The following is a 25,729-nucleotide window of genomic DNA, read 5'->3' as shown; positions in this document are numbered from 1 at the left end:
TTTAAGTGGCAGCGTCGTCGCCCAAGGGGCATGCTCAATGCCCCCTCAGTAAAACGCGTTAAGCTTGGAGCTGCTTCCGTCTGTGGACATTGAGCTGCAGGGGCCAAGAACTTGGTCTCCCCTTTGTTGTCTGTCAACGTGCAGCGCCGACAGTTATGTTTTGTGTGTGTGGCAGCTACATAAACAGATTTCCCAGCTAGCTGCAGCATCAGCAAATGAGACAATGGGCTAATAAAAGGCCGTAATAAAATGACATTAGAGATTTCAAGCACATAACGGTAGAGGCAGACGGCTATTATGTCATTATGACACTTCTGTGCGACATTTGGAAGCATTCTGAGGGTTCTCACATCGGAACAAAAAAACAGGTTGGGATGCGCAGCGGCTGCTCTTTGTACAGAAATGTTAAATTTAGTCGGTATCTCTTGCGAGCTGAGAGGTGCTCACAAATGTCAACGCCAATGAGAGATTACGTGTGGCCGCGTGGGCGTTGTCCAACACTGACCTTCACTCCAAGCCAACGGCAGCTAAAGCCTTTTAAAAATATCAATAACAATAAGAAAGAAAGAAACACGTTTACATGTGTTCACATTTTGGCATTTTCACGGTCAACGCAGGTGAAGGCTCGGCGTCGGCGTCGCCGTCGGCCAATGAACGCAATCGAACGGCCGCCAACGTAGCGACGTCTCGAAACTCAAGTTTGAAGATGCGCTCAGACTTTACAGAACAAATCGATTTCGAGACGATGAGCGCAGTCGGATTCAATGATTCCCCAGTGAAAATGGGGCTCTGGGCATTCGAAATGCTCACCAAAACGAAAGACTCAGGCAACAAACTTGCTAGTGCTGTTCACTGTTCACACTGTTTGCTGTCTGTTTGAACATTTCGAATTCCCATTTAATTGGAAAACAATATTTATTAATTCTTGCCCACTGTCAGTTCTGAATATTTGGTTTTGTTCGTTTGTTGCGCTGCAATTAAAATTTAATTAAAACGCTTTGCGCCCTTCAGGCGGCCAAGCGTTTATGTCTATGTCGCTGTTACTGACCCTGTACGTAGTTAGTAGTAAGAAACAAAAATAAAACAATACATGGGAATAGCGTAAGCATGGCTGACCGGCTTACAGATACCCTATAAGCATTAAAATTGCATTTTAAATATTAATATATATTTTACGTGTTTGCTTCTTATGTTAAATTTGGGGTATTTGGCCAAGAATATGAGCCCGGAACTGAAATATTCTTGTAATATTTGAATATAGATATAACCTTTGCTATAAGAAGTAGAAGGAGACAGTCTTCCATCCCCGTCAATTATTCCTATATGTAATTATATTCATATATTTATAAAATGTGCCTCGTAAGTAATAATGCTTGTAATGGATGGGTATAAAAATAAACTATTCATAGTTAATTTAATTGCGTTTGGCATGCACAACAACAACAATAACAAGTAAGAGGTTCGAGTCGGGAGCTCCCGACTAGGGGATACCTTGAACCCTCTTCTTCTTTCGATTTTACCAACGACCTCTATTTTAAAAAAAAACCTCCGCGCGGAGTTATGTCGTTTTGGAACATCATATCTCCGCGCGGAGCTATTACCCGAGATATTAAAAAAAATATCATCGAAAAAGTTTCGATTTTCGCACCGACCTCTATTTTGAAAAAAAAAAAACGTGTTGCAACCCCTTGCCATTTTGTCGATTTGGGTCAAAATTTTGGATTTCTTTTTTTTTTATGCCAATCGATAGAACTGATCCTTACGAGTCAAAAATGGTATAAACTTTCAAAATCGGACATTCTTTGACGGAAATATTTCAAAAAATCATCAAAAAGATGGAATTACGAACGAATCGGGTTTTTGTATTTAACATTTTTGAACCCATCGATGATTAATTTGTTTGAATGCCAATTGATGGTAGGGATCCGTACGCATTCAAAAAGGTATAACATTTTAAAATCAGCCATTATTTACCCAAGATTATGATTTGAAACCTCGATTTTGAAAAAAAAACGTGATGATTTGGAAGGTCATATCTCGCGTGGAGTTATGTCGTTTTGGAACGTCATATCTCCACGCGGAGTTATGTCGTTTGGGAACGTCATATCTCCGCTTGGAGTTATGTCGTTTTGGAACGTCATATTTCCTCGCGGATTTATGTCGTTTTGGGACGTCATATCTCCGCGCGGAGTTATGTCGTTTTGGAACGTCATATCTACGCGCGGAGTTATGTCGTTTTGGAACGTCATATCTACGCGCGGAGTTATGTCGTTTTGGAACGTCATATCTACGCGCGGAGTTATGTCGTTTTGGGACGTCATATCTCCGCGTGGAGTTATGTCGTTTTGGAACGTCATATCTCCGTTTGGAGTTATGTCGTTTTGGAACGTCATATCTCCACGCGGAGTTATGTCGTTTTGGAACGTCATATCTCCGCGCGGAGTTATGTCGTTTTGGGACGTCATATCTCCGCGCGGAGTTATGTCGTTTTGGAACGTCATATCTACGCGCGGAGTTATGTCGTTTTGGAACGTCATATCTCCGCTTGGAGTTATGTCGTTTTGGAACGTCATATCTCCACGCGGAGTTATGTCGTTTTGGAACGTCATATCTCCGCGCGGAGTTATGTCGTTTTGGAGCGTCATATCTCCGCGCGGAGTTATGTCGTTTTGGAACGTCATAACTCCTTGCCATTTTGTTGATTTGGGTCAAAATTTTGGATTTACTTTTTTTTGATGCCAATCGTTAGAACTGATCCTTACCAGTCAAAAATGGTACAAGCTTTCAAAATCGGACATTATTTGACGGAAATATTTCAAAAAATCATCAAAAAGATGGAATTACGAACGAATCGGGTTTTTGTATTTAATATTTTTGAACCCATCGATGATTAATTCGTTTGAATGCCAATTGATGGTAGGGATCCGTACGCATTCAAAAAGGTATAACATTTTAAAATCAGACATTATTTACCCGAGATTATGATTTGAAACCTCGATTTTGAAAAAAAAAACGTGATGATTTGGAAGGTCATATCTCATATCTCGCGTGGAGTTATGTCGTTTTGGAACGTCATATCTCCGCGGGGAGTTATGTAGTTTTGGAACGTCATATCTCCGCGCGGAGTTATGTCGTTTTGGAACGTCATATCTCCGCGTGGAGTTATGTCGTTTTGGAACGTCATATCTCCGTTTGGAGTTATGTCGTTTTGGGACGTCATAACCCCTTGCCATTTTGTTGATTTGGGTCAAAATTTTGGATTTAATTTTTTTTTGATGCCAATCGATAGAACTGATTCTTACGAGTCAAAAATGGTATAAGCTTTCAAAATCGGACATTATTTGACGGAAATGTTCCAAAAAATCATCAAAAAGATGGAATTTACGAACGAATCGGTTTTTTGTCAACAAAATTTTTCAACCTATTGATGATTAATTTGTTTGAATGCCAAAAGGTACTTGACAAATATATTATTTTTTAGGGGCAACATATCATGTTTCGTGACTCTAGCTCTTGATGATGCTGATCAAGAATATATACACTTTAAGGGGTCGGAGATGCTTCCTTCTGCCTTGTACATACATTTGGATTTTGCACAAATACAATATACCCTTATACCCATTTTTAATGGGTTCAGGGTATAAAAACAACCACAACAACAAAAGCAGCAGCAGCAGTAACAACAACAACTGCAACAGTAATAACAACAGGGTCGTTGTGGAGCCTTAGTTTGGAGTCAATGGCGTGGCAACTTTTTGCGGCAGTTGACACGCGACTTTTTACATAAAAGTTTGCTGCCATCAATGCGCATGGGTAATTACAAATACACACACACACACACACACATACATGCTGAATGATTTTTTAATTGTATGCAAATGTGCATGCGCTGAGCTCATCTTTGCGGCTGACGTAAGCCCAGCATCCTGCCCCGTCAGAGGCCACGCAGATGACATTAACTGCAGCTGCTGGCAACAACATACAATGATAGCTTTTGAGCGTAACTTCACTTGTTGATTTTTCATTATTGTTTTTAGCTGTCAATTTTAATTTTTGTTTAATTTTCATAGCCGTTTATTCAGCGCGTCAAGTGCTTGGGTCAACAGGGACGAGGCGGCTGCACAACACAAAAGACTCTGGCAACAAACTTGCCGTGGGTTCTGGCATGCACTCAACAGTGCGTATAAAAGTATATACACATGTATATATATATATTGCCACAGTGAACTGGCAACACGGTTGCCATAACAGCAGCAATTAAAATTTGCAATTTTTACAAAAATTTGTGTCAGGCTAATCGAGCGAAAGGAAAAAGCAACAGATTACAAAACTGTTTGCCCCAATAAATGCTGGGAATTACATTAAATACAAGAAATGTATCACAATGACGACAGCAAATGCTGCGTGCGTGTGTGTGTGTGTGTCTGTGTCTTGGCCATAAATGTGTCGATGCGTGAGTTGAAGTCGCCGCTTAGCTGGCCGGGTGCTAATTGAGATTTCAAAATACATATCTATATGAGCTCCATGCGGCTGTAAACGCTCGTAAATCGATGCTATGAGCCAATAAATAAGACACGCCATATAAGCCAACAACTATCAACTATCGTAACTGTGCCGTGCGCAAGATAAACTCCAAACTCAAATGTATTTATGATAATTTATTAGTCAGTTTTGGATACCGGCTCAGGTCATTTGAGCATCGCTTGTTGAGCCTGGTGACGCGAAATACTCCAATAATTAATTTTAAATGTCAATGGCTAATAAATGGTGGATCCTCAGACTAAAATGGTTATCATAAAACAAACCATTAAGTTCACAGATTGCTTTTAATTCCATTTGCGTCAAGATTTTGCAAATCACATGAAGGTTGACGAGAGGGAGAGAAAGAGAGAGGCTAATCATTTGTTGCTTGTCTTGATGATTCTCTAAAGTCACAAGTCTCTTAGAGAGAGAGATAGAGAGAGAGAGTTCTTGAGTTCTTGTTAGCTCTTTCAGTTAGCTAACTCGTTAAGTAAGACAGAGCCCAGTTAGCTCAGTTGACTGTCGTATCACCTTGCCCCGCGACTCCATCGGCTAGTTAATGATGCACCTTAATAAGCCGAGACATTAATTGAATGCCAAAGAGTCACGTCAGGCGTTCGGGTTATTTCATGTGCGTTTGCTGTCAATACACGCCAAGTTCGCGGCGCTGAGCAAATGGCTAATCATCTTGGCATATGGATGGGTTACCTTGTAACCAATCTCGCCAACTGGATGCCTTATAAGTGGCACAGCTAAAACTCAATTAGCATGTCGAAAAAGGCAGAACCACTTGCCGCAGTCACATAACATATCATAAAACATTAAGTAAATCTTTTGTTGCGTGGGTGTTTGAGTCGATTCTAGTGACCAGCCCGATCTTAGCCCAGCTGGACTTACCGTTTCCTTGGGCATCGTATTGCAGCTGCGCAGCGGCAACTTGTAGCGCAGCGGTCCATTGTGATCTCTGCAAGAAATTCAACAGATAAGATAGAACAGATATCTAAATAGTATTCCGCATCGCGCACTCACCTGTACTCGCTGAGGCATGTGGAGTTCTTGGACAGGCCTTTCGGGTAGATCATGCCGCTAAACAGGCCCGTCTCGTGATTGGGTGGCGCATCTTTGATCACGATCAGCATGGAGCCGGACAGGCATTTAACCCGCACGCTCGGCTCTATTGTGGCCTGTTTGCCCGAGGGCGTGGCATCCTGCGCGGCTGCTTCCGCCTCAGCTGCTGCAATGGCAGCGTTTAGCGTGCCAGGCGCATCCTCTGCAACAGAAGAAGGTGGGGGAAGAGACAACGGGCGACGTTCGATTATAAAATATTTGTGAACGTACAGTTAAAACTACAGTTAGACAATAACAATAAAAGCCAAGGCCCAAACGCAAGTCGAGGATGCAGTTGAGCAGAGCCCAAGTCATTGGCATAAATCATCCGCGATACACGAATCTGCAAAAATAAATAAATATGCTCTGGGCGCGACTATTCGACTATGAGATGCCCTGTAAACTGCGCCGAGCAGGAAAGGGAAGGACTCAAGCTAGATTTTATGCTTTCTCTATATTGTGTTAAGCGGATAAAGGTATCCAAATATTTATATACGCTTCTTGAAAACTAGCCTATCAAATTTTGCTGTCTCTAGCTCTTATAATCCCGAGTTATTTTTAAGAACCTTTATTTTAAAATCGATATGCATCAGTTTTTAGCAAGCATATCGAAATGTCATATGTGAGAGCAAAGATTTAAAAACTGATGTACATTTTAATACTTATCGATTTTGATCGATTTTTTCAAAATATTTGTCGATCAATCGAAATGGAAAAAAACTGGCGAGAAAATATATCTTCTGATCGATTCATAATAGGATCGCACCCGCACACAACTAATATACCCCTTCTACAGAAATTTCACTAGGTATAAAAAGACAGCTTGCGATGGCAACCAAGACAATGGCAAAAAAAAGACGCCCCTGGGAGCAGCAACCGAAGCTGTAGCTGACTGCGACTGCGACGGCAGCTGGCAACTGGCAACTGCGGAAGCAAATGCTGCGACAAACATGAAAACCTGGCCAAGTTAATGACATTGAAAAGCCATTGAATGCGCGCAGCAGCTGGCATTAGAGAGATGCCAGTTCCTTGAACTTGCGCCACAGAACAGTCAGAACCCTAAGCTGGAGCCACAGTCGCAGCGACAGCCACATCTTGTGGTTTGGCATCGCAAAGTAATTGCAGTGCCCAGAATCCAGGTGAGCTACGAGTTGCAGGGTTATATAGTCGCTATATATACATATATATATATATGTATATATGTATATGTGTACCATATGCAGCACAACACCTCGCGTGCGATTGCCCGCTCTGCGGTTCATTCCAGGCAGATTCCTATACGTTTTTTTTTGCACTTCTTTTGTGGCCCAGACACGGCGTGTGCTCGCCTCGCACGTCCACGTTTTGGACCCGGCTTAAATGGAGTGGGCTCTGAAGATGGCGTGTTGCTTTGGTTTAGTTCAACGAACCTTCGAGCAATTCGCATCAGTTGCTTTGCTTCTATTCCTATTCTACAGCATGTGCTGCTGGGCAAAGTAATTGCATGCAACTCGGAGCCGGTTTTCGGTTTTTTTTTTCTCTATTTTCCTCTTAGTCGGTTGCCCCAAAGCTCCGAGTTGTTGTCGCTGTCGTCGTTGGCTGGGCTGGCACATAAAATGTTTAATGGCTTTCTATTATGTATAATTTTGTAAAATGCACAACTGCAACATCAAATGGAGCAGCTCTCAACGCTAAATCTAATCTAGAGAAGGTTCAAACCCTTCCCGCCAGGTTAGGTTCATCGTAAAATCTGGCCTAACTATATAGGAAGCTTTTTAAAATGTAACATCAGTTCATTTTTTCATCTACTCAAAAAACTATTTTATCATATTTTCTACACATTTGATTTTTATGTTTTTTTTAGTATAAAATTGCAAGTTTTCAAATGGAAGATTCTTTCATAATCAAAGACCTTAGCGAAGGTCTTAGCGATACAGAAAGCTCGGACGATACGGCTCAATGCACCCCCTCGAATCTGGAGAGGTCCTGTACGACAGAGACGTCTGCAACAGCAAGGCTGGAAATTTTGTGGAATGGACAAAGCGATCTGTCTGCTGCTGAACAGCAGAAGCAATCGTTGGATAATTCGCACAGACTGAAGTCGGGCGCACAACTTGAGGAAAAGAGTTCCGATAGCACCAGAACTTACACGGACACAAAGACGGAGCTGGGGGATGAGACTGTTAGCCAAATAAATTCCAATCCGACATCGGCACCGACTTTCGATGATAAAGAAGGGAGTGCTTCATCTGATTTCGATGTAAAGGTAGGCATAATTGATTGCGTTTGTAATTCCCAAATGGTTAAAGCGCAAAGCTTCTGCTGTTTCTGGCAGTTGTACATTGTTTAAATAATATTTTCATTTATTTATCTGGATGTTGTCTTGATTTAGCACAGTTACGTATGTAAAGAAGTTATCCAAATGGGGTAACAATATTATATAGCTACCATAGAAAGAATCAGTAAAATGTAGTCATTTTGTGTATGCCATGGATATTAAATCTTTTTGCTAATACTTATTCTTTTCCTTTCTTGATCCTTAGCTGGGTGTGCCTCTTGTATGGTATGAAAAGGTAAGCCACATGAATATCTTTTATAAGTCGAAAGTAAAGTGCCTTAAAAATGCCTGCAGCAGGAACTCAACGAAGACAAGGAAGGCTCCTCAGTCAAAAGCTATAGATCCCAGATGGAAAGGCAAGATACATGCATATTTGCATATGCAAATGACTTATTTTTTTTTAAGTTCTTAATAGACCCTTAACACAATCCGAGGAGCAGCTGCTCATAGTGCCGCTTGACGAAACGTACAGCCTGATGGACAAGATAGAACTCAAAGCGGAAATGAACAATGGCAACGAGCAGCAGCCGGGCAGACCCCATATTGGCAAAAGGCTCCTTGAGCTATTGCTGGACGGCAGCAAGTGGGACGTAAAGGTGTATATCGGAGATTACAAGTTCTACTGCCATCTGTGCGTGCTGCAGGTGTACTCGCCGTACTTTCAGCGATGCAAAATGGAGGAGACCTATGTGATTCGCCTGCCAACGCACAAGGTGACCGCGCAGGCATTTCACATCATCTACAATTGGATGCTGCACGATGAGCCGCCGCCGCGTAAGCGCTTCAGCAATCGCTGCCTCCTGGAGATCTATAGCTCGGCCAAATTTCTGGCCATCACCGAGTTGATTGATGCCGTGTGGAATACGCTGGACATTATCAAGAACGAGAACGAGGCGTTCACACTGTTGCCGGACATGAACTATGTGGACATGGCCACCTTTGATTTCTTGTGCTTCTCCCGCATCAGTCGCTTCTTTCTGACGCTCGTCGCCTCGCTGGAGTTCGCCGAGATGGATGCCAACTATGTCTGCCGGCTGCTCAGCAGCCACAGCGTGGGCGTCAATAGCGAGATTGAGGTGAGTTCGATTATTCTATTGGCACCCAATGCAGCTGCTACTCCTGCAGATCTTCTATTCGGCATTACGTTGGCTCAGCTACAAATGGCCCAAACGCCGCACGCATGTTCCCCAGCTTATGGGCTGCGTTCGGTTCGGTTTGCTCTCGCCCGTGTTCTTACGCTTTCTGCAGAAGGAGCACAGCACACGTGTCATGGACTACATCACCAAGTGCCCGCAGGTCCAGGAGCTGATCAACAAAGCCTTTGTGTAAGCCTTAAATATTGTCCCAAGTATCTATTACTCCCCCATTTCCAACTATTAGATATGCCTCGGCGGAGCTCTACTGCAAGGATCCCCAGCAGACTTTACCCTTCCAGCTGCCCGAGTACGTGGTGCCGGAGCAAAGGCGCTGGCTCTATGACGATAAGTGTCCCTATCATCATGATCTCAAGTGCAGCCAGCGTCAGTTCTTTACCTACGAACAGTTCCTGGCCTATCTGCAGGCGCTGCACGAAACCGGGCCCGAATATTGGCGCAACTTAATATATATACTTGAGCCCGTAAAATGCTGCGAGCGCCCTTCGGCTGACTAGTCAGAGCCAGAGATTGGCCAAGAGGAAGTGTGCCGCAATATGCAAGTCTTTCAAGTTGGATGTCATCGCTTTTTAATAAGACAGCTAAATGCGACATGAATTGACTTTTGTTTGCCATCTGGCGTTTATTTGGCTGCGGCACAACATATTACGAGCCCAGCTTTTCTCTGTTTTCAGTTGTTGTTGCCGTCAGAGCCAGAGACACCTTCACTTTTTTTTCTAGCTTTAGAGATTTATCAGCAGGACAAGCAACTGCTGGCAGCAGCCGAATTCCCTCATGAGGATTGGCACGGGCTTCCAAATGGCAATAGGCCAACGACTACTTTAACAAGAAACAAGCAAGGGGTTCTAGTCGGTAGCTCCCGACTAGGGGATACCCTGAACCCTCTTCTTCCAACACCAAATGCATATATATATTCTATTATAGAAGCTATATGTCAAGTTTGGTGACTCTAGCTCTTATTATTTACCAAAATTGGGCAAAAATCAGGATATCGATATCGATTTTTATCGATTGCTTGGAAACGGAGAAAGTTATCGATTATCGGAAATTAACTCGATCTGCGCGGGCACTAGGAGCATCTACATCTAAAATGGTGTCTAGCTCTTATAGGTTCTGAGATACTTGCGTTCATACATACGAACAGACAGACAGACAGACAGACGGACATCGATGATACGGATCCCTACGTATTCAAAAAGGTATAACATTTTAAAATCAGACATTTACCCGAGATTATGATTTGGAACCTCGATTTTGAAAGAAAACGTGATGATTTGGAAGGGAATATCTCATATCTCGCGTGGAGTTATGTCGTTTTGGAACGTCATATCTCCCCGTGGAGTTATGTCGTTTTGGAACGTCATATCTCCCCGTGGAGTTATGTCGTTTTGGAACGTCATATCTCCCCGTGGAGTTATGTCGTTTTGGAGTTATGTCGTTTTGGAACGTCATATCTCCGTGCGGAGTTATGTTGTTTTGGAACGACATATTTCCGCGCGGAGTTATGTCGTTTTGGAACATCATATCTCCGCGCGGAGTTATGTCGTTTTGGAACGTCATATCTCCACGCGGAGTTATGTCGTTTTGGAGTTATGTCGTTTTGGAACGTCATATCTCCCCGTGGAGTTATGTCGTTTTGAAACGTCATATCTCCCCGTGGAGTTATGTCGTTTTGGAGTTATGTCGTTTTGGAACGTCATATCTCCGTGCGGAGTTATGTTGTTTTGGAACGTCATATTTCCGCGCGGAGTTATGTCGTTTTGGAACATCATATCTCCGCGCGGAGTTATGTCGTTTTGGAACGTCATATCTCCACGCGGAGTTATGTCGTTTTGGAACATCATATCTCCGCGCGGAGTTATGTCGTTTTGGAACGTCATATCTCCGCGGGGAGTTATGTCGTTTTGGAGCTATGTCGTTTTGGAACGTCATATTTCCCCGTGGAGGTTTTTCGTTTTGGAACGACATATCTCCCCGTGGAGTTATGTCGTTTTGGAGCTATGTCGTTTTGGAACGTCATATCTCCCCGTGGAGTTATGTCGTTTTGGAACGTCATATCTCCCCGTGGAGTTATGTCGTTTTGGAACGTCATATCTCCGTGCGGAGTTATGTTGTTTTGGAACGACATATTTCCGCGCGGAGTTATGTCGTTTTGGAACATCATATCTCCGCGCGGAGTTATGTCGTTTTGGAACGTCATATCTCCACGCGGAGTTATGTCGTTTTGGAGTTATGTCGTTTTGGAACGTCATATCTCCCCGTGGAGTTATGTCGTTTTGAAACGTCATATCTCCCCGTGGAGTTATGTCGTTTTGGAGTTATGTCGTTTTGGAACGTCATATCTCCGTGCGGAGTTATGTTGTTTTGGAACGTCATATTTCCGCGCGGAGTTATGTCGTTTTGGAACATCATATCTCCGCGCGGAGTTATGTCGTTTTGGAACGTCATATCTCCACGCGGAGTTATGTCGTTTTGGAACATCATATCTCCGCGCGGAGTTATGTCGTTTTGGAACGTCATATCTCCGCAGGGAGTTATGTCGTTTTGGAACGTCATATCTCCCCGTGGAGTTATGTCGTCTTGGAGTTATGTCGTTTTGAAACGTCATATCTCCCCGTGGAGTTATGTCGTTTTGGAGTTATGTCGTTTTGGAACGTCATATTTCCCCGTGGAGGTTTTTCGTTTTGGAACGACATATCTCCCCGTGGAGTTATGTCGTTTTGGAGCTATGTCGTTTTGGAACGTCATATCTCCCCGTGGAGTTATGTCGTTTTGGAACGTCATATCTCCGCGCGGAGTTATGTTGTTTTGGAACGTCATATTTCCGCGCGGAGTTATGTCGTTTTGGATTATCATATCTCCGCGCGGAGTTATGTCGTTTTGGAACGTCATATCTCCACGCGGAGTTATGTCGTTTTGGAACGTCATATCTCCGCGCGGAGTTATGTCGTGAACGTCATAACCCCTTGCCATTTTGTTGATTTGGGTCAAAATTTTGGACTTACTTTATTTGATGCCAATCGATAGAGCTGATCCTTACGAGTCAAAAATGGTATAAAATTCCAAAATCGGACATTATTTGAGGGAAATATTCCAAAAACTCATCAAAAAGATGGAATTTACGAACGAATCGGTTTTTTGTCAACAACATTTTTCAACTCATCGATGATTACGCATTCAAAACGGTATAACATTTTAAAATCAGACATTAGTTACCCGAAATTATGATTTGGAAACTCGATTTTGAAAAAAAAACCTGATGATTTGGAAGGTCATGTCTCATATCTCGCGTGGAGTTATGTCGTTTTGAACGTCATATCTCCGCGCGGAGTTATGTCGTTTTGGAACGTCATATCTCCGCAAGGAGTTATGTCGTTTTGGAACATCATATCTCCGCGCGGAGCTATGTCGTTTTGGAACGTCATATCTCCGCGCGGAGCTATGTCGTTTTGGAACGTCATATCTCCGCGCGGAGTTATGTCGTTTTGAAACGTCATATCTCCGCGCGGAGTTATGTCGTTTTGAAACGTCATATCTCCGCGCGGAGTTATGTCGTTTTGGAACGTCATATCTCCGCGCGGAGTTATGTTGTTTTGGAACGTCATATCTCCGCGCGGAGCTATGTCGTTTTGGAACGTCATATCTCCGCGCGGAGCTATGTCGTTTTGGAACGTCATATCTCCGCGCGGAGTTATGTCGTGAACGTCATAACCCCTTGCCATTTTGTTGATTTGGGTCAAAATTTTGGATTTACTTTTTTTTATGCCAATTAAGATAGAACTGATCCTTACGAGTCAAAAATGGTGTAAAAAAATTTTGAAAAAAAAAAAACGAGATGACTTGGAAGGTCATAGATAGAACTGATCCTTACGAGTCAAAAATGGTGTAAAAAAATTTTGAAAAAAAAAAAACGAGATGACTTGGAAGGTCATATCTCATACCTCTCGCGGAGTTATGTCGTTTTGGAACGTCATATCTCCGCGCGGAGCTATTGCATACATAGCTGTTAAATACATTTGGATTTAGCACAAATACAATATGCCCTTATACCCATTTTTAATGGGTTCAGGGTATAAAAACTGAACATGTCTTAATTCTAGCTGGATTTATTTTTTGAGTGAGTTTTTTAATGGGAAGGGTCTAACCTTAAGCGTATTTTACCACTAACTCGTAAGTCAATTAAATGTAATTTGAGCTCCATAAAAGTAATATTTTAATTTAGTATTTATTAGTATCAAATTTTTTCAGCATGAGCAAATGTTTGGGAATTTAATTATACTTCAACTATAGCTTTACAAATGAATATGCCTATGAGATCATATTCGACTTTTGGTCACGCCCACCAGGCTTTGGTTGTCGATTGTATACAAAAAGACTATTAGTCAAAGATCATCATTTGCTACTAAGGTTTGTTTTTCAGACTAGACTCAAAACCTGAAAAGCGTTTTGTGACTCGTTCAGCTACATTTTTGAAGACGACTCTTTTTAATTAACTTTGTTGTTCTTTAAAAGTTAAGGAGAAGCATTTATTTAAAATAATTTTTCGAAAATTATTCTTTGATAATTATTTACATTTAGTTAATTATTATAATAATAATTATAATGAATTGATTTCTGTTTTAAGCCAAGCCAAGAATGTGCAGTCGTGAAATTTTGACGGCATTTGATTAGCCAAGTAACTTTAAGCCTAGCTAAACTATCAGCTAAGATAAAAGTACGCATATAAACTAGCTTGGAATTCTGTTCGAGTGAGTGGGTCAATCTGTTGGTATCTAGCTTTTAACGCATTTTTCCTTGATTTAAATAAGCAACTTGAATGGCATATTAAATTGGAATTGGCTTACACAATATAAATGATAAATGTACTTACTCTCTGGCGTTGGTATCTGTGCGCCGTGTGTCGTTAGAGCTGCGATTGTCTGCAAAGAAAGTGGATGGGAAAATGATCATTAGCAACTGGCTGTGAGAGGGCCATGGCCATAACAGTGGCCGGTTGCCATAAAGCTGTTGACATAAATCACGATCGAGCCGACATTAATGCCAGACTTATCTCGGCAAGTCTGCAGGCGAGCTAAGCTCCTTTAATTAAAATGGAAATGCAAAGAAATGCGCCAAGATTTTTGGTTGCAGTTCGTGCTGGGTTAGAGGGAGATGGGCAATATTCTCACGATTCTAGAGGCAGCCAAAAAATAATAAAAAACAAAAAAAAACTTTCGCCAGCAGCAGCTCGCGCCAGGTTAGAGTTGAAACCCAAGCTGGGACCCGACTCAAGGCGGCTTAGAATCTAGCCATGAAGCTGGCAGCTGGAGCTGTGCTACTTTTGGCAACTTGGCACAACACGGCATCGATTTTAGCATACGGGCGGCAGCAGGAGCACGGAGAAATTCAGGTTAATCGCCAGGCCATGCAATTGTCATTCACAGCCCAGGCTCCAGCTGGAGCTGTGGCCTCTGCTGATTGATGTGTGCTTAGCCAATTTTTCATTTCACAGCGCCTCGGAATGAGGACACGAAAAAAAATATCATATTTTCTATAATACTTACGATTAAGTGCAGCGCGGTGCACAGAATTCGAGTGCTTGACTTCATTGTGGCAGCTGCAAAGAGACAATAGAGAGAGAGAGAGAGAGAGAGAACTAAGTTAAAAAGTGAGCAAAGTTTTGGATTAATTAGAGAAACAAGCGAAATTGCCAAACCGGTTGCCAGTTTGAGATAGCTATAGAAATCGGATTATATTATGCTAAGAATCATATGAGCCAAAATAAAATTAATGAATTTTTGATTAGCTGTAAGTGTGTGTGTGTGTTTGTGAGTGTTTGTTTTCGCCCAAGCTGCGCCCGAGGCGAAACTTTCGAGCAGACACAGCCCTGGCAATTGGGTCAGCCAAGCTGGCTGGCTGGCTGCCTCATGTTGCGTGCCATGGTTCGAAAATGGGTTAAAATCAGCATAAAAGCCCGAAAACATACAAGACATAACGGTAAAGGCGCAGCGACAGGGCCTAAACTGGCAAAATCCTCAATACAAGCCAAAGAGCTTCCGTCAACAGCTGCCACTCGCCGCTTGCAACACATGACAGCAACAACAACAACAATGACAATGACAACAACAACAGATATCAATAACCAAATGGAGCACATGATAAGCAGTTTTTTCTCCAGTTACAGCTTCCTGCATAATACGTGTGCTGTGTGAGAACATTGTTGTTGGCCAAGTCATGGCCAGGAAGAGAGGCCCCTAGAGTTGTTGGCCAGCAATCCGGCCCGATCATTATCGCGACGACCTAAAACCAAAAACAACTTGCCGCGGCTTACATAGATGGCCAAGCGCATGATAAAAGACGCCAATGATTTCTGGCTGTTGTTTACTCTTTCACAGATGATGTCACAAGATGGACGGAGGGAGGGAGGCACGGTCTTACACTCACCTATTGATTGCCGTGCTGCAGTTGTTGCAGCTGTTTATTATCCAAGTGCTATAATCTCTATGGGATTTTGGTTATTATTGAACTTTGTTTGCCAGTCAATTGGGTCATGCGATATTGTCAGCGTGTCTTGACAAATGGCCAACATCATGTGGCGTCAATAATTCCAATCAAATATTTGTCAATGCCGGGCCCACACAGTCTATCGAGCAGGAGAGAGATTCGGATCGCAGCTAACCGCGTGGCTACAGTCGCAGCTCGGAACTGACATCCGCCCAATGCAAATTGCCAGCTAACACTAACAACAACAACAACAATAAAAATAGCAACAACAATGAAAGCAACAAACAGACAATACTCGCCTTGCTATTGCTGCTGCAATAAATTAGCTAAAATTAGACGCATGACGTAAGCCCGTTTAGCGGCATAGCGCAAAAATGTCACTAACTCGGCTCTAATAAAAAATAAAAACAAAAAATACAGCTGCTCCAACCTGAAAGCGCAGCTCATGCACGTAAAACACCATTCGAATAATAATAAATATATTCATGACAAACTGCGAATACCCTAATTGACGAACTAACTAAGCTAAAGTGTGAGGAAATGAAAGTAAGCGCAGTCTAATCAGGAGTGTTCGACTAGCAGATATCCTTGCTTCAGCGCCGAGTTGCCTTTGGAAATATTATAGCTTTCTGCAATCTACATATCTATTCCTCCCCACAGCTCAAATAACTTCGGTGCCCATGGGCCCATTTATTTTAAATTCTCATGGCTTTTAAATGCCATGCCAAAGGAGAGCCCATATACTAATTTTTCAGGGTCTAGCTCTGATAATCTACAAGTTAGGATTTAAAAAGAGTCATCGAGCTATGATTATAAAGAGTACGATAAGACAGGTGTCTCAAAATTGTTATCTATCGAAAGTATGCAACCGAAGAAGATTTCGAAAAAACAAAATGATTATATAGTCGCAGAAGCTTTCGTCTTTCATTTAATTTGCACAAAACTATAATAAAAGTTTGTCTGTTTTACATATTCGACTAAAGGCTTAGTTCCTATTGGAGTTTCATATAAAGTCTCGCTATAAATCATTTTCCCAACATTTTACATAGCCTGACAAAATTGTAATACCCTCTGCGAGCGTATAGAGCTAACAATAACTTTGAATTAAAATTGCTGCGCATTGCGCTCAACGGAAATTATGAATAATGAACTCTGATTGGCATCTGCTCTCGTTACCCAGTTTCAAGGGTTCGTAACAAAAAGTCGGGAGCTCCCGACTAGGGGATACCCACAACCTTTTTTTCTTAACATCAAATGCATATATATATTCTATTTTAGAAGCTATATGTCAAGTTTGGGGACTCTAGCTCTAATTATTTACCAAAATTGGCAAGAAATCAGGATATCGATATCGATTTTTATCGATTTCTTGGAAACGGAGTAAGTTATCGATTATCGGAAACAAACTCGATCTACGCGGGCACTAGGAGCACCTACATCATTTTAAGTCTATAGCTCTTATATGTTCTGAGATCCTTGCGTTCATACATACGGACGAACGGACAGACAGACAGACGGACATCGATGATTAATTTGTTTGAATGCCAATTGATGGTAGGGATCCGTACGCATTCAAAAAGGTATAACATTTGAAAATCAGACATTATTTACCCGAGATTATGATTTGGAACCTCGATTTGAAAAAAAAACGTGAAGATTTGGAAGGTCATATCTCATATCTCGCGTGGAGCTATGTCGTTTTGGAACGTCATATCTCCGCGCGGAGCTATGTCGTTTTGGAACGTCATATCTCCGCGCGGAGCTATGTCGTTTTGGAATGACATATCTCCACGCGGAGTTATGTCGTTTTGGACCGTCATATCTCCACGCGGAGTTATGTCGTTTTGGAACGTCATATCTCCGCGGGAGTTATGTCGTTTTGGAACGTTATATCTCCACGCGGAGTTATGTCGTTTTGGAACGTCATATCTCCACGCAGAGTTATGTCGTTTTGGAACGTCATATCTCCACGCGGAGTTATGTCGTTTCGGAACGTCATATCTCCACGCAGAGTTATGTCGTTTTGGAACGTCATATCTCCACGCAGAGTTATGTCGTTTTGGAACGTCATATCTCCACGCGGAGTTATGTCGTTTTGGAACGTCATATCTCCGCGGGAGTTATGTCGTTTTGGAACGTCATATCTCCGCGGGAGTTATGTCGTTTTGGAACGTCATATCTCCACGCGGAGTTATGTCGTTTTGGAACGTCATATCTCCGCGCGGAGTTATGTCGTTTTGGAACGTCATATCTCCACGCGGAGTTATGTCGTTTTGGAACGTCATATCTCCGCGGGAGTTATGTCGTTTTGGAACGTCATATCTCCACGCGGAGTTATGTCGTTTTGGAACGTCATATCTCCACGCGGAGTTATGTCGTTTCGGAACGTCATATCTCCACGCGGAGTTATATCGTTTTGGAACGTCATATCTCCACGCGGAGTTATATCGTTTTGGAACGTCATATCTCCGCGCGGAGCTATTACCCGAGATATTAAAAAAAAATCATCGAAAAAGTTTCGATTTTCGCACCGACCTCTATTTTGCCATTTTGCCGATTTGTGTGAAATTTTTGGATTTGCTTTGATGCCAATCGATAGAACTGATCCTTACTAGTCAAAAATGGTATAAAATTCCAAAATCGGACATCATTTGACGGAAATATTCCAAAAAATCATCAAAAAGATGGAATTTAGGAACGAATCGGTTTTTTGTCAACATTTTTCAACCCATCGATGATTAATTTGTTTGAATGACAATTGATGATAGAGATCCGTACGTATTCAAAAAGGTATAACATTTTTAAATCAGACATTATTTACCCGAGATTATGATTTGGAACCTCGATTTTGAAAATAAAGGTGATTTAAGGTCATATCTCATATCTCCGCTTGGAGTTATGTCGTTTTGGAACGTCATATCTCCACGCGGAGTAATGTCGTTTTGGAACGTCATATCTCCGCGCGGATTTATGTCGTTTTGGGAGGTCATATCTCCGCGCGGAGGTATGTCGTTTTGGAACGTCATATCTCCACGCGGAGTTATGTCGTTTTGGAACGTCATATCTCCGCGGGAGTTATGTCGTTTTGGAACGTCATATCTCCACGCGGAGTTATGTCGTTTTGGAACGTCATATCTCCGCGCGGATTTATGTCGTTTTGGGACGTCATATCTCCGCGCGGAGGTATGTCGTTTTGGAACGTCATATCTCCGCGGGAGTTATGTCGTTTTGGAACGTCATATCTCCACGCGGAGTTATGTCGTTTTGGAACGTCATATCTCCGCGCGGAGCTATTACCCGAGATATTAAAAAAAATCATCGAAAAAGTTTCGATTTTCGCACCGACCTCTATTTTGCCATTTTGCCGATTTGTGTGAAATTTTTGGATTTGCTTTGATGCCAATCGATAGAACTGATCCTTACGAGTCAAAAATGGTATAAAATTCCAAAATCGGACATCATTTGACGGAAATATTCGAAAAAATCATCAAAAAGATGGAATTTAGGAACGAATCGGTTTTTTGTCAACAACATTTTTCAACCCATCGATGATTAATTTTTTTGAATGACAATTGATGATAGAGATCCGTACGTATTCAAAAAGGTATAACATTTTAAAATCAGACATTATTTACCCGAGATTATGATTTGGAACCTCGATTTTGAAAATAAAGGTGATTTAAGGTCATATCTCATATCTCCGCTTGGAGTTATGTCGTTTTGGAACGTCATATCTCCACGCGGAGTAATGTCGTTTTGGAACGTCATATCTCCGCGCGGATTTATGTCGTTTTGGGACGTCATATCTCCGCGCGGAGTTATGTCGTTTTGGAACGTCATATCTCCACGCGGAGTTATGTCGTTTTGGAACGTCATATCTCCGCGGGAGTTATGTCGTTTTGGAACGTCATATCTCCGCGGGAGTTATGTCGTTTTGGAACGTCATATCTCCACGCGGAGTAATGTCGTTTTGGAACGTCATATCTCCGCGCGGATTTATGTCGTTTTGGGACGTCATATCTCCGCGCGGAGTTATGTCGTTTTGGAACGTCATATCTCCACGCGGAGTTATATCGTTTTGGAACGTCATATCTCCGCGCGAAGCTATTACCCGAGATATTAAAAAAAAAAATCATCGATTAAAAAAAAAAAAAAAAAACGTGATGTCTTTTTGTCGATTTGGGTCAAAGTGTTAAATAAATCGCTTATGGTAAACAGGATAACAGGAGTTAGTTAATTAGTTGTTAGTTAATTAGGCATTAGTTATAGATAGAATTGCATAATATTTATGCGGCTATTCAAGCCGCGTTGCGTTATATTTCATAAAGTTTTAATGCACTGTGTTATATGAAAACCTTTTGGGAATTAGAACTAAGAGATTTGAATATCGAAATTCTTCTTATAAGTCTCTTGTGTGTGCTGTTTACAGAAAAGTCTTTTCATATAGACTGTGAATCAATGAAGCTATATAATGTTACGATTATATGCCCAAGTACATATATGGTTAAATTTATGCATGTGTCTTGTTTTAGCATTGGGTATTCATCATGAAGTCATTCAATTGATCATCATCATCATCATTGTCATCGGCAGCGTGCGTTCAGCTGTAACGGATATTTTTATGTGGCTGCCAAGTGTTGAATTCGTTTGACACACATTCCGTAACAGCAACGACAACAACGACAACAATAACAACAACAACAACAACAACAAACTAACAACAAAACCTTTAAGCCAAACAAATACGAATAGAGAAAAGGCCGACAAATGGGCCGTGCAACTGAATAAATTAAGCGAGTTGCGCGTGCACGCGGCAGTACAGCGAAAAATGACGTAGAAGAAAAAGAAACACTAAAAAAACAAAAACGAAAAACAAACATATTTGTTTAAACAATTGCATTTTCATTTACGAGCGCAAACCCAACTGAACGTAATGTGGCGACTAAATGACCTCGCGTGTTGCCATTACCAAAGCACACATAATTTATTTCGAAAAGTCGCGCCGCATAAACATTTGCAAAATGACTATTTTTGAATACACTAAAAATACTTTGAAAAAGGCTCAATGATTTTGTGCAACTTTATGTAACAGGCAGCAGGAAGCATTTTCGAGCCAATAAGGTACATAAATTCTCGCGCAGGACGAGCTGTCTACCCTTCTTTTAGATATATATATACTATTATATCATACACAGAACGGGATTATAATTATTTTTCGATAAGTCCTCCAATTCACATTCTATTGATCAATATCGATCTGAGCTAGATATACATATATATGCGACCTTCAATTATTGTATAAACAAAAGGCATCTCAGGGCCAGGGCATCGCCTAGTCGAGCACTACCGTCTAAAGCAGGCTAGCTTATCATTTATTTTACTTTATTCAATTTTTGTTATTTTTTTAGTTTTTTTCAAGCACGAATAATTTACAGCTTTCTGCTCGAGCGATATTGAAAGGAAACAAACTGTAAAATGTGTTGCCAAAACCCGCGTAACTGTGCGTAAAATGCGTTTAATTTACAACAAAAATTTCATGTGCTAATTGAGCAGCAAATGGGCATATAATTTTTTTTGGGTCAAGCAGGAACGCTCGATGATGCTTGAAGATTGTTCCACAGAGCGAATGGTAATCAAGCTGTAATCTAGTTTGCGGCATCTGCGCCACTTCATTGGGCAAATTATGCTGTTCCACATAAAAAGACGCACATCAATCAAAGACGAAAGACGAATGACTTAAGACGCAAACTTGCGCAGCACAGATGACTGAAGACACAAACTTGGGTGCGCGCTTGCGATAAAATCGGGGGCGAAGCGGGGCTACGACTTGATTAGAACGAGCTTCGCTTACAATTAGAATATCACACGCTTAAAATCAGAAAACACGGCCATGCAAATTGCCAATGGCAATACAAAAAGTGTGTTAAGCACACACACACACACATATGCACACGCACACACCTAACCACAAAGCGCGCCAGTTTGACCTATTTGAAATGGGCAACAGACAGTGAAAAAAAAAAATATAGAAATAAAACGAACACGGACAAGACCAAGATTCTAACAGCTAACAACTTTCGGTTGTGGTTAGGCCAAATGCCATAAAAACTGAGAAATCTCTGCTACCTCCCTCCCTCCCCTCCCTCTCTCTCTCTCTCTCTCTCTCGTATTACAATCAATCTAACGAATAGCACTGCGTATAGCTAATTTCGCTGCAATTTCGATAGAAAGTAAAGTTGACTTCAGAGGGTTTCCATCTCGATAAGCCACCAGCTGGCATCCGAGCTGCATTTTGTGACTGCTGCTGCGTTTTGGCCCGCATTGTGTTCTTAATTATGGTAATTAACGAGGCAAAGGGTCAATACGAGCCACTGGAAAGCGCATAATATATTTCTTTATATCTAGTTTTGTAGCTTAACAATGTGTTTGTATCTTCGCTTTGTTTTTTTTTTGGGGTCAGGCACGGCTTTAATTTTTTCGACTTTGTCTTAGCTTTTACTTTTACTTTGCCGAGAACTCGCCCGTGCTAATCAAAAGCGCTAAAGACATGATCAAAAACTCAATTGTATTGACTTTCACCTGCTTGGCTATGCAAATAAGTACATTCATTTGGCTGGCCATCAAAATTAGAATTTTAAATCTGACTAGAATATACATACATATATCTGATAGCTGCAGTTTCGAATGCCAGGTAGCTGTCCAAGTAACGTTGAGTTGGCTATTAAGTGTCATTTGGCTGCCAGCTTAAGTTAACAAGCTTTGTGTGCTGGCGAGATGGGGAGATGGGCATGGGCTGGGGCTTGGCCAGATCAAAGTAAGCGCAGTCAACGAAACGGAACGAACGATGTTTTTTTTTATGGCTTGACGATTGCGTCAAGGTCATTGCAATTGCCCGGCGTCATCGCAAATGCGCTAACAATGCCTCCAAATTGCTATTGGAGGGGCGACAACAGTTGGTAATGCAATTTGCAATAAACGCCAACATTAGTTTCCATTGTTTAAATGTACTTTGGCTATTTTCCCAGCTGCATTAACTTTTATTATGTGCCCGCAATTTACAATTAACAATTAAGACAAAGTGCACAGTTAATGTTGCAGTTTAAATCAAATGACTTAGGCCACAAACTTCTGTTGCGCTTTTGTTCAATTGCAACATGGCCAAAAGTTATGTCTGTTCGATTGTGTTGCTTGCCTTTACGAGCTTTTTTGGCCAGAGCTAGTTTAGCCATATTTTTGGCAGCAAAGCAGCCAACACAAATGGAAAGGCGCTGCTCTTAAAGTTGTCCTTGTGCAATGCCTTTGCACTAAGCCAAGAAAGCGTATATTGAGTCGGCGTAGCTAAAGAAATTATAAACCATTTACTAACTGAACGAACTCAAGCCAAGATTTACGCTTTTGGTTCGAACTTCGATTCGGCACAGTTTTTTAAACATTCACTAATTTAATAATTTAATTTCTGCTTCATGCATTTTATAGAATTGTCAGTTGGGCTGCTTAAACCGGCTTCGGATGCTGATAGCAATAAGCTACCATTGCAGTGCATTTGCTAGTCGTATACTCTTGCCGCATTCTGGCTGCGTGCACTTAGCGCTTAGCACACAGCAAATGTGCGTCAATATTTGGTCTTGGTTTGCGTGCTGTCAGCTCTGTCGTCAGCCAGGTCCGTCAGACGCAGTTGCAAAAGTCCGCCCCGCATTTGGCCGAGTGCGTTAAATTGGAGCGTTCACAAGTTGCCACATCTTTGGGGCTGTGGCTGTGGCTGTGCGACCAACTTGAGAAGCAACAAAGTCCAAAAACAAAACCTAAGAAAATACACAAGCCAAATGCGTTGCGTCTTTTATTTTTTAATTTTCTTCTTTTGTTTTTATTGGTCGCCACGCAGTTACGTAAAATTTGTACAAATTGTTTTTGCTGTTGATTTGTCAAGATCTCCAATTTAGCTCAAAACACAAGACCAATGTTTTTTTGAGCACCCACGAGACGCGCCCTGCGGCAATTTTTTTTCGCACAGCTATTTTTGACGCCTAATTTATATTTTCTTTTCCAGCTTTGCGCCTTTATTTTGTATATGCAAAAAAAAAAAAAAAAACACGCAGCTGAACGTGACTTGAGCTCAGCTTTTTGGCCGTAGGACTTGAATATGTTTCGATTTTTATCAGACAACGACAACAACAACATTTTCAGCTGCCAGACATTTACTTTGCGCTGGCCGTTGCCATTTTTTTCCTCGGTTTTTAGCTTTGCCCTGGCGCTCATTGTCTGTGTGTGTCGTTGTAGTTGCTGCCTGCCTGAGGCCGGCGCAAAACAAGTTTTGCCAAACGCTCAACAGTTCCGTTTCAGTTTTTTTTTTCTATTTATTTTTTGCATTGTTGCGACTGGCCTGTGCCTAGAAGTACTTAAAAGTGGAGACCTCCAGCGACATTGGCTACCGCGGATCTATTTTTATTGTTAATTGGAAATTTGAAACCCAAAGAGAACTCATTAAACTGAAATTATGAAACACGTTTACGACTTGAGAGTAGTTTATGAAATATCATTAATGCGTTCTTTAGCTTTTTATGGGCGGCAGTAAGTAAAAATATATTTGAGAAAAACTTAAGTCAGTAGAACTCAATAAAGATTGTAAGGCACGGAATCATAAAAACATTAAATATTTAGTAGAAGGTATTTTCTAAGAATAGTTCAACTTTTCAGCGTGCTTCGAATAGACAAAAAACATGCAGAGAAAATTCTTTTCAGTTGAAAAATTTTTAACTAGAGCTGGAATTAAAGCTTAAGTAAAACCAACTGTTGCCTAACTAGCTATTGTGTCCATTTATTATAGGGTATATAAAAAGAACAGGCAAAATTTCTGACCTGGTTCAAAAGTCATGAGTACATGCACCAGTTTTTTTCCTTTTTTTTTTTGCCAGCCCGTTGGACACACCCACGCCCCACTCGGTTTGTGTTTGAAAGTGTTTCTGTGAACGTTTGTACAATTACGAGCAACATTGTGTTGGGCCCAGACTAACCCACGCAGAGGTTGTTTGTATTATTTTTTTTATTTTTTTTATTTTTTATGGTAAAAGCCTGCATTTAAGTTGGCTTTTGGATTTGGACACGTTGTGCCAGTGTCTGCACCGAATCTAGCCAGACTACTTTTCATTTAAAACAAACAGACAACAACTGATTGTTCGACTGGCGTTTAATCCAGCTCAGCTGCTGACTCACATGCGCCAAAGCAAATTGTTGGGCACGCCTTACAGCAAAATGAAATGAACGAGGAAAAAACCCGAAAAACTGCAGAAATACAGATTTGCATAATTATAGATTGAGCGAGGAAGAAGAGGTAGAGGGAGCGAGAGAGAGAGAGAGAGAGGGAGCATGGTCATGAGTAATGCGTGGCGGTTAGCGAAAGAGCACTGTTAAGTAGCAAGTTTGTTGCCTAAGTCTTTCGTTTTGAAAGCCGTTAGTCGCTTGTTACCTCAACTGTAAATCAATATTGTTGCCAAAAAAAAAAAACATGTATAGGAAAGCCAAAAATGGAATTTAACATTGTAAGTTCTTCGCGCAGGTTGAATGAACCTTTTTCTCTTCTCTTTGAGCTTTCTTTGCGTGTTCTTTAAAGCTGGCAACATATGGCAAAGCGATTAAAAATCAATTATTAAGTTCGTGAACTCAACAAGCTGGCAATCAAATGGTTTTTCTTATTTCTTTGAGTGCGTCATAAAATTACCAATCAATATGTAAATAATGGTTGCCCCCTTCTTGCCCAGCGATTTCACAGATGCTGCCGCAAATGTTGTAACCGCAATTCACTTTTCAAGTGCTTTGCAATGAGGCAATATGCCAAAAAAAAATAAATAAAAGCCAAATTTATAAATTAAAAGCAGAGCACAGCAACAAGAAATAATAAACAACAAAAAATGATTTTTTCGACGCATTTTTGTGTGGCCGCTTTTGTCTCAAGGTCAGTCGAGCTGCTTGTGTTGTGTTTGTTATATAAACAAGTTAAGTTCATTATGACCAAGAAGTGCCGCATAAATTGTGTACGCGCATGTGTGTGTGTGTGCATATATAAGAAAAAACTGGTCTTGCCTGCTTTTTAATTATGGAAATTTGATTTTTTGGCTTGTGCGTTGGCGTTTGCCAGTTGCCCACATATTGG

General features: G+C 41.4%; 2 protein-coding genes across 7 annotated transcripts in view; one reads left to right on the top strand and one right to left on the bottom strand.

The window, feature by feature from the left end:
* Nucleotides 1-25,729, bottom strand: part of pio (piopio) — a 31,551-nt gene that overhangs the window by 2,806 nt on the left and 3,016 nt on the right. For 2 of the 3 annotated variants that reach the window (XM_015173746.3, XM_070210305.1), the window contains 4 exons: nucleotides 14,643-14,695; nucleotides 13,970-14,018; nucleotides 5,551-5,791; nucleotides 5,419-5,485 (listed from right to left, as the gene is read on the bottom strand). In XM_015173746.3, coding sequence (XP_015029232.1) covers nucleotides 5,419-5,485; nucleotides 5,551-5,791; nucleotides 13,970-14,018; nucleotides 14,643-14,687 — 402 coding nt within the window. In that variant the 5' untranslated portion in view covers nucleotides 14,688-14,695. Of the gene's footprint in view, nucleotides 1-5,418; nucleotides 5,486-5,550; nucleotides 5,792-13,969; nucleotides 14,019-14,642; nucleotides 14,696-15,522; nucleotides 15,769-25,729 lie in introns of those variants that run through there. The other variant, XM_002050324.4, reaches the window with a different exon arrangement.
* Nucleotides 7,421-9,690, top strand: LOC6625890 (kelch-like protein 18). Of its 4 annotated transcripts, none has more exons than XM_032436427.2 (6): nucleotides 7,421-7,873; nucleotides 8,151-8,180; nucleotides 8,243-8,301; nucleotides 8,361-9,021; nucleotides 9,071-9,270; nucleotides 9,326-9,690. In XM_032436427.2, exons 1-6 carry the CDS (start codon nucleotides 7,493-7,495, stop codon nucleotides 9,594-9,596), a joined length of 1,602 nt encoding a protein of 533 aa, XP_032292318.1. In that variant the 5' UTR covers nucleotides 7,421-7,492; the 3' UTR covers nucleotides 9,597-9,690. The 4 variants fall into 4 exon arrangements, with proteins under 4 accessions (XP_032292318.1, XP_002050361.2, XP_015029994.1 ...); XM_002050325.4 differs by having other exon boundaries at nucleotides 8,240-8,301; XM_015174508.3 differs by having other exon boundaries at nucleotides 7,754-7,873; nucleotides 8,351-9,021.

The sequence above is a fragment of the Drosophila virilis genome, chromosome 5, assembly GCF_030788295.1.
Source record: "Drosophila virilis strain 15010-1051.87 chromosome 5, Dvir_AGI_RSII-ME, whole genome shotgun sequence".
Taxonomy (NCBI): domain Eukaryota; kingdom Metazoa; phylum Arthropoda; class Insecta; order Diptera; family Drosophilidae; genus Drosophila; species Drosophila virilis.
Note: the sequence above shows the minus strand (reverse complement) of the source record. Positions and strands in the feature narration are given on the sequence as shown.

Excerpts from the sequence above, each read along its gene's own strand:
- LOC6625890 (XM_002050325.4), top strand. The coding sequence starts at position 7,493 with ATGGAAGATTCTTTCATAATCAAAGACCTTAGCGAAGGTCTTAGCGAT. Across the intron at positions 8,181-8,239 it reads CTCTTGTATGGTATGAAAAG|CAGGAACTCAACGAAGACAA; the intron begins GTAAGCCACATG and ends AAATGCCTGCAG. Across the intron at positions 9,271-9,325 it reads CTGATCAACAAAGCCTTTGT|ATATGCCTCGGCGGAGCTCT; the intron begins GTAAGCCTTAAA and ends TCCAACTATTAG.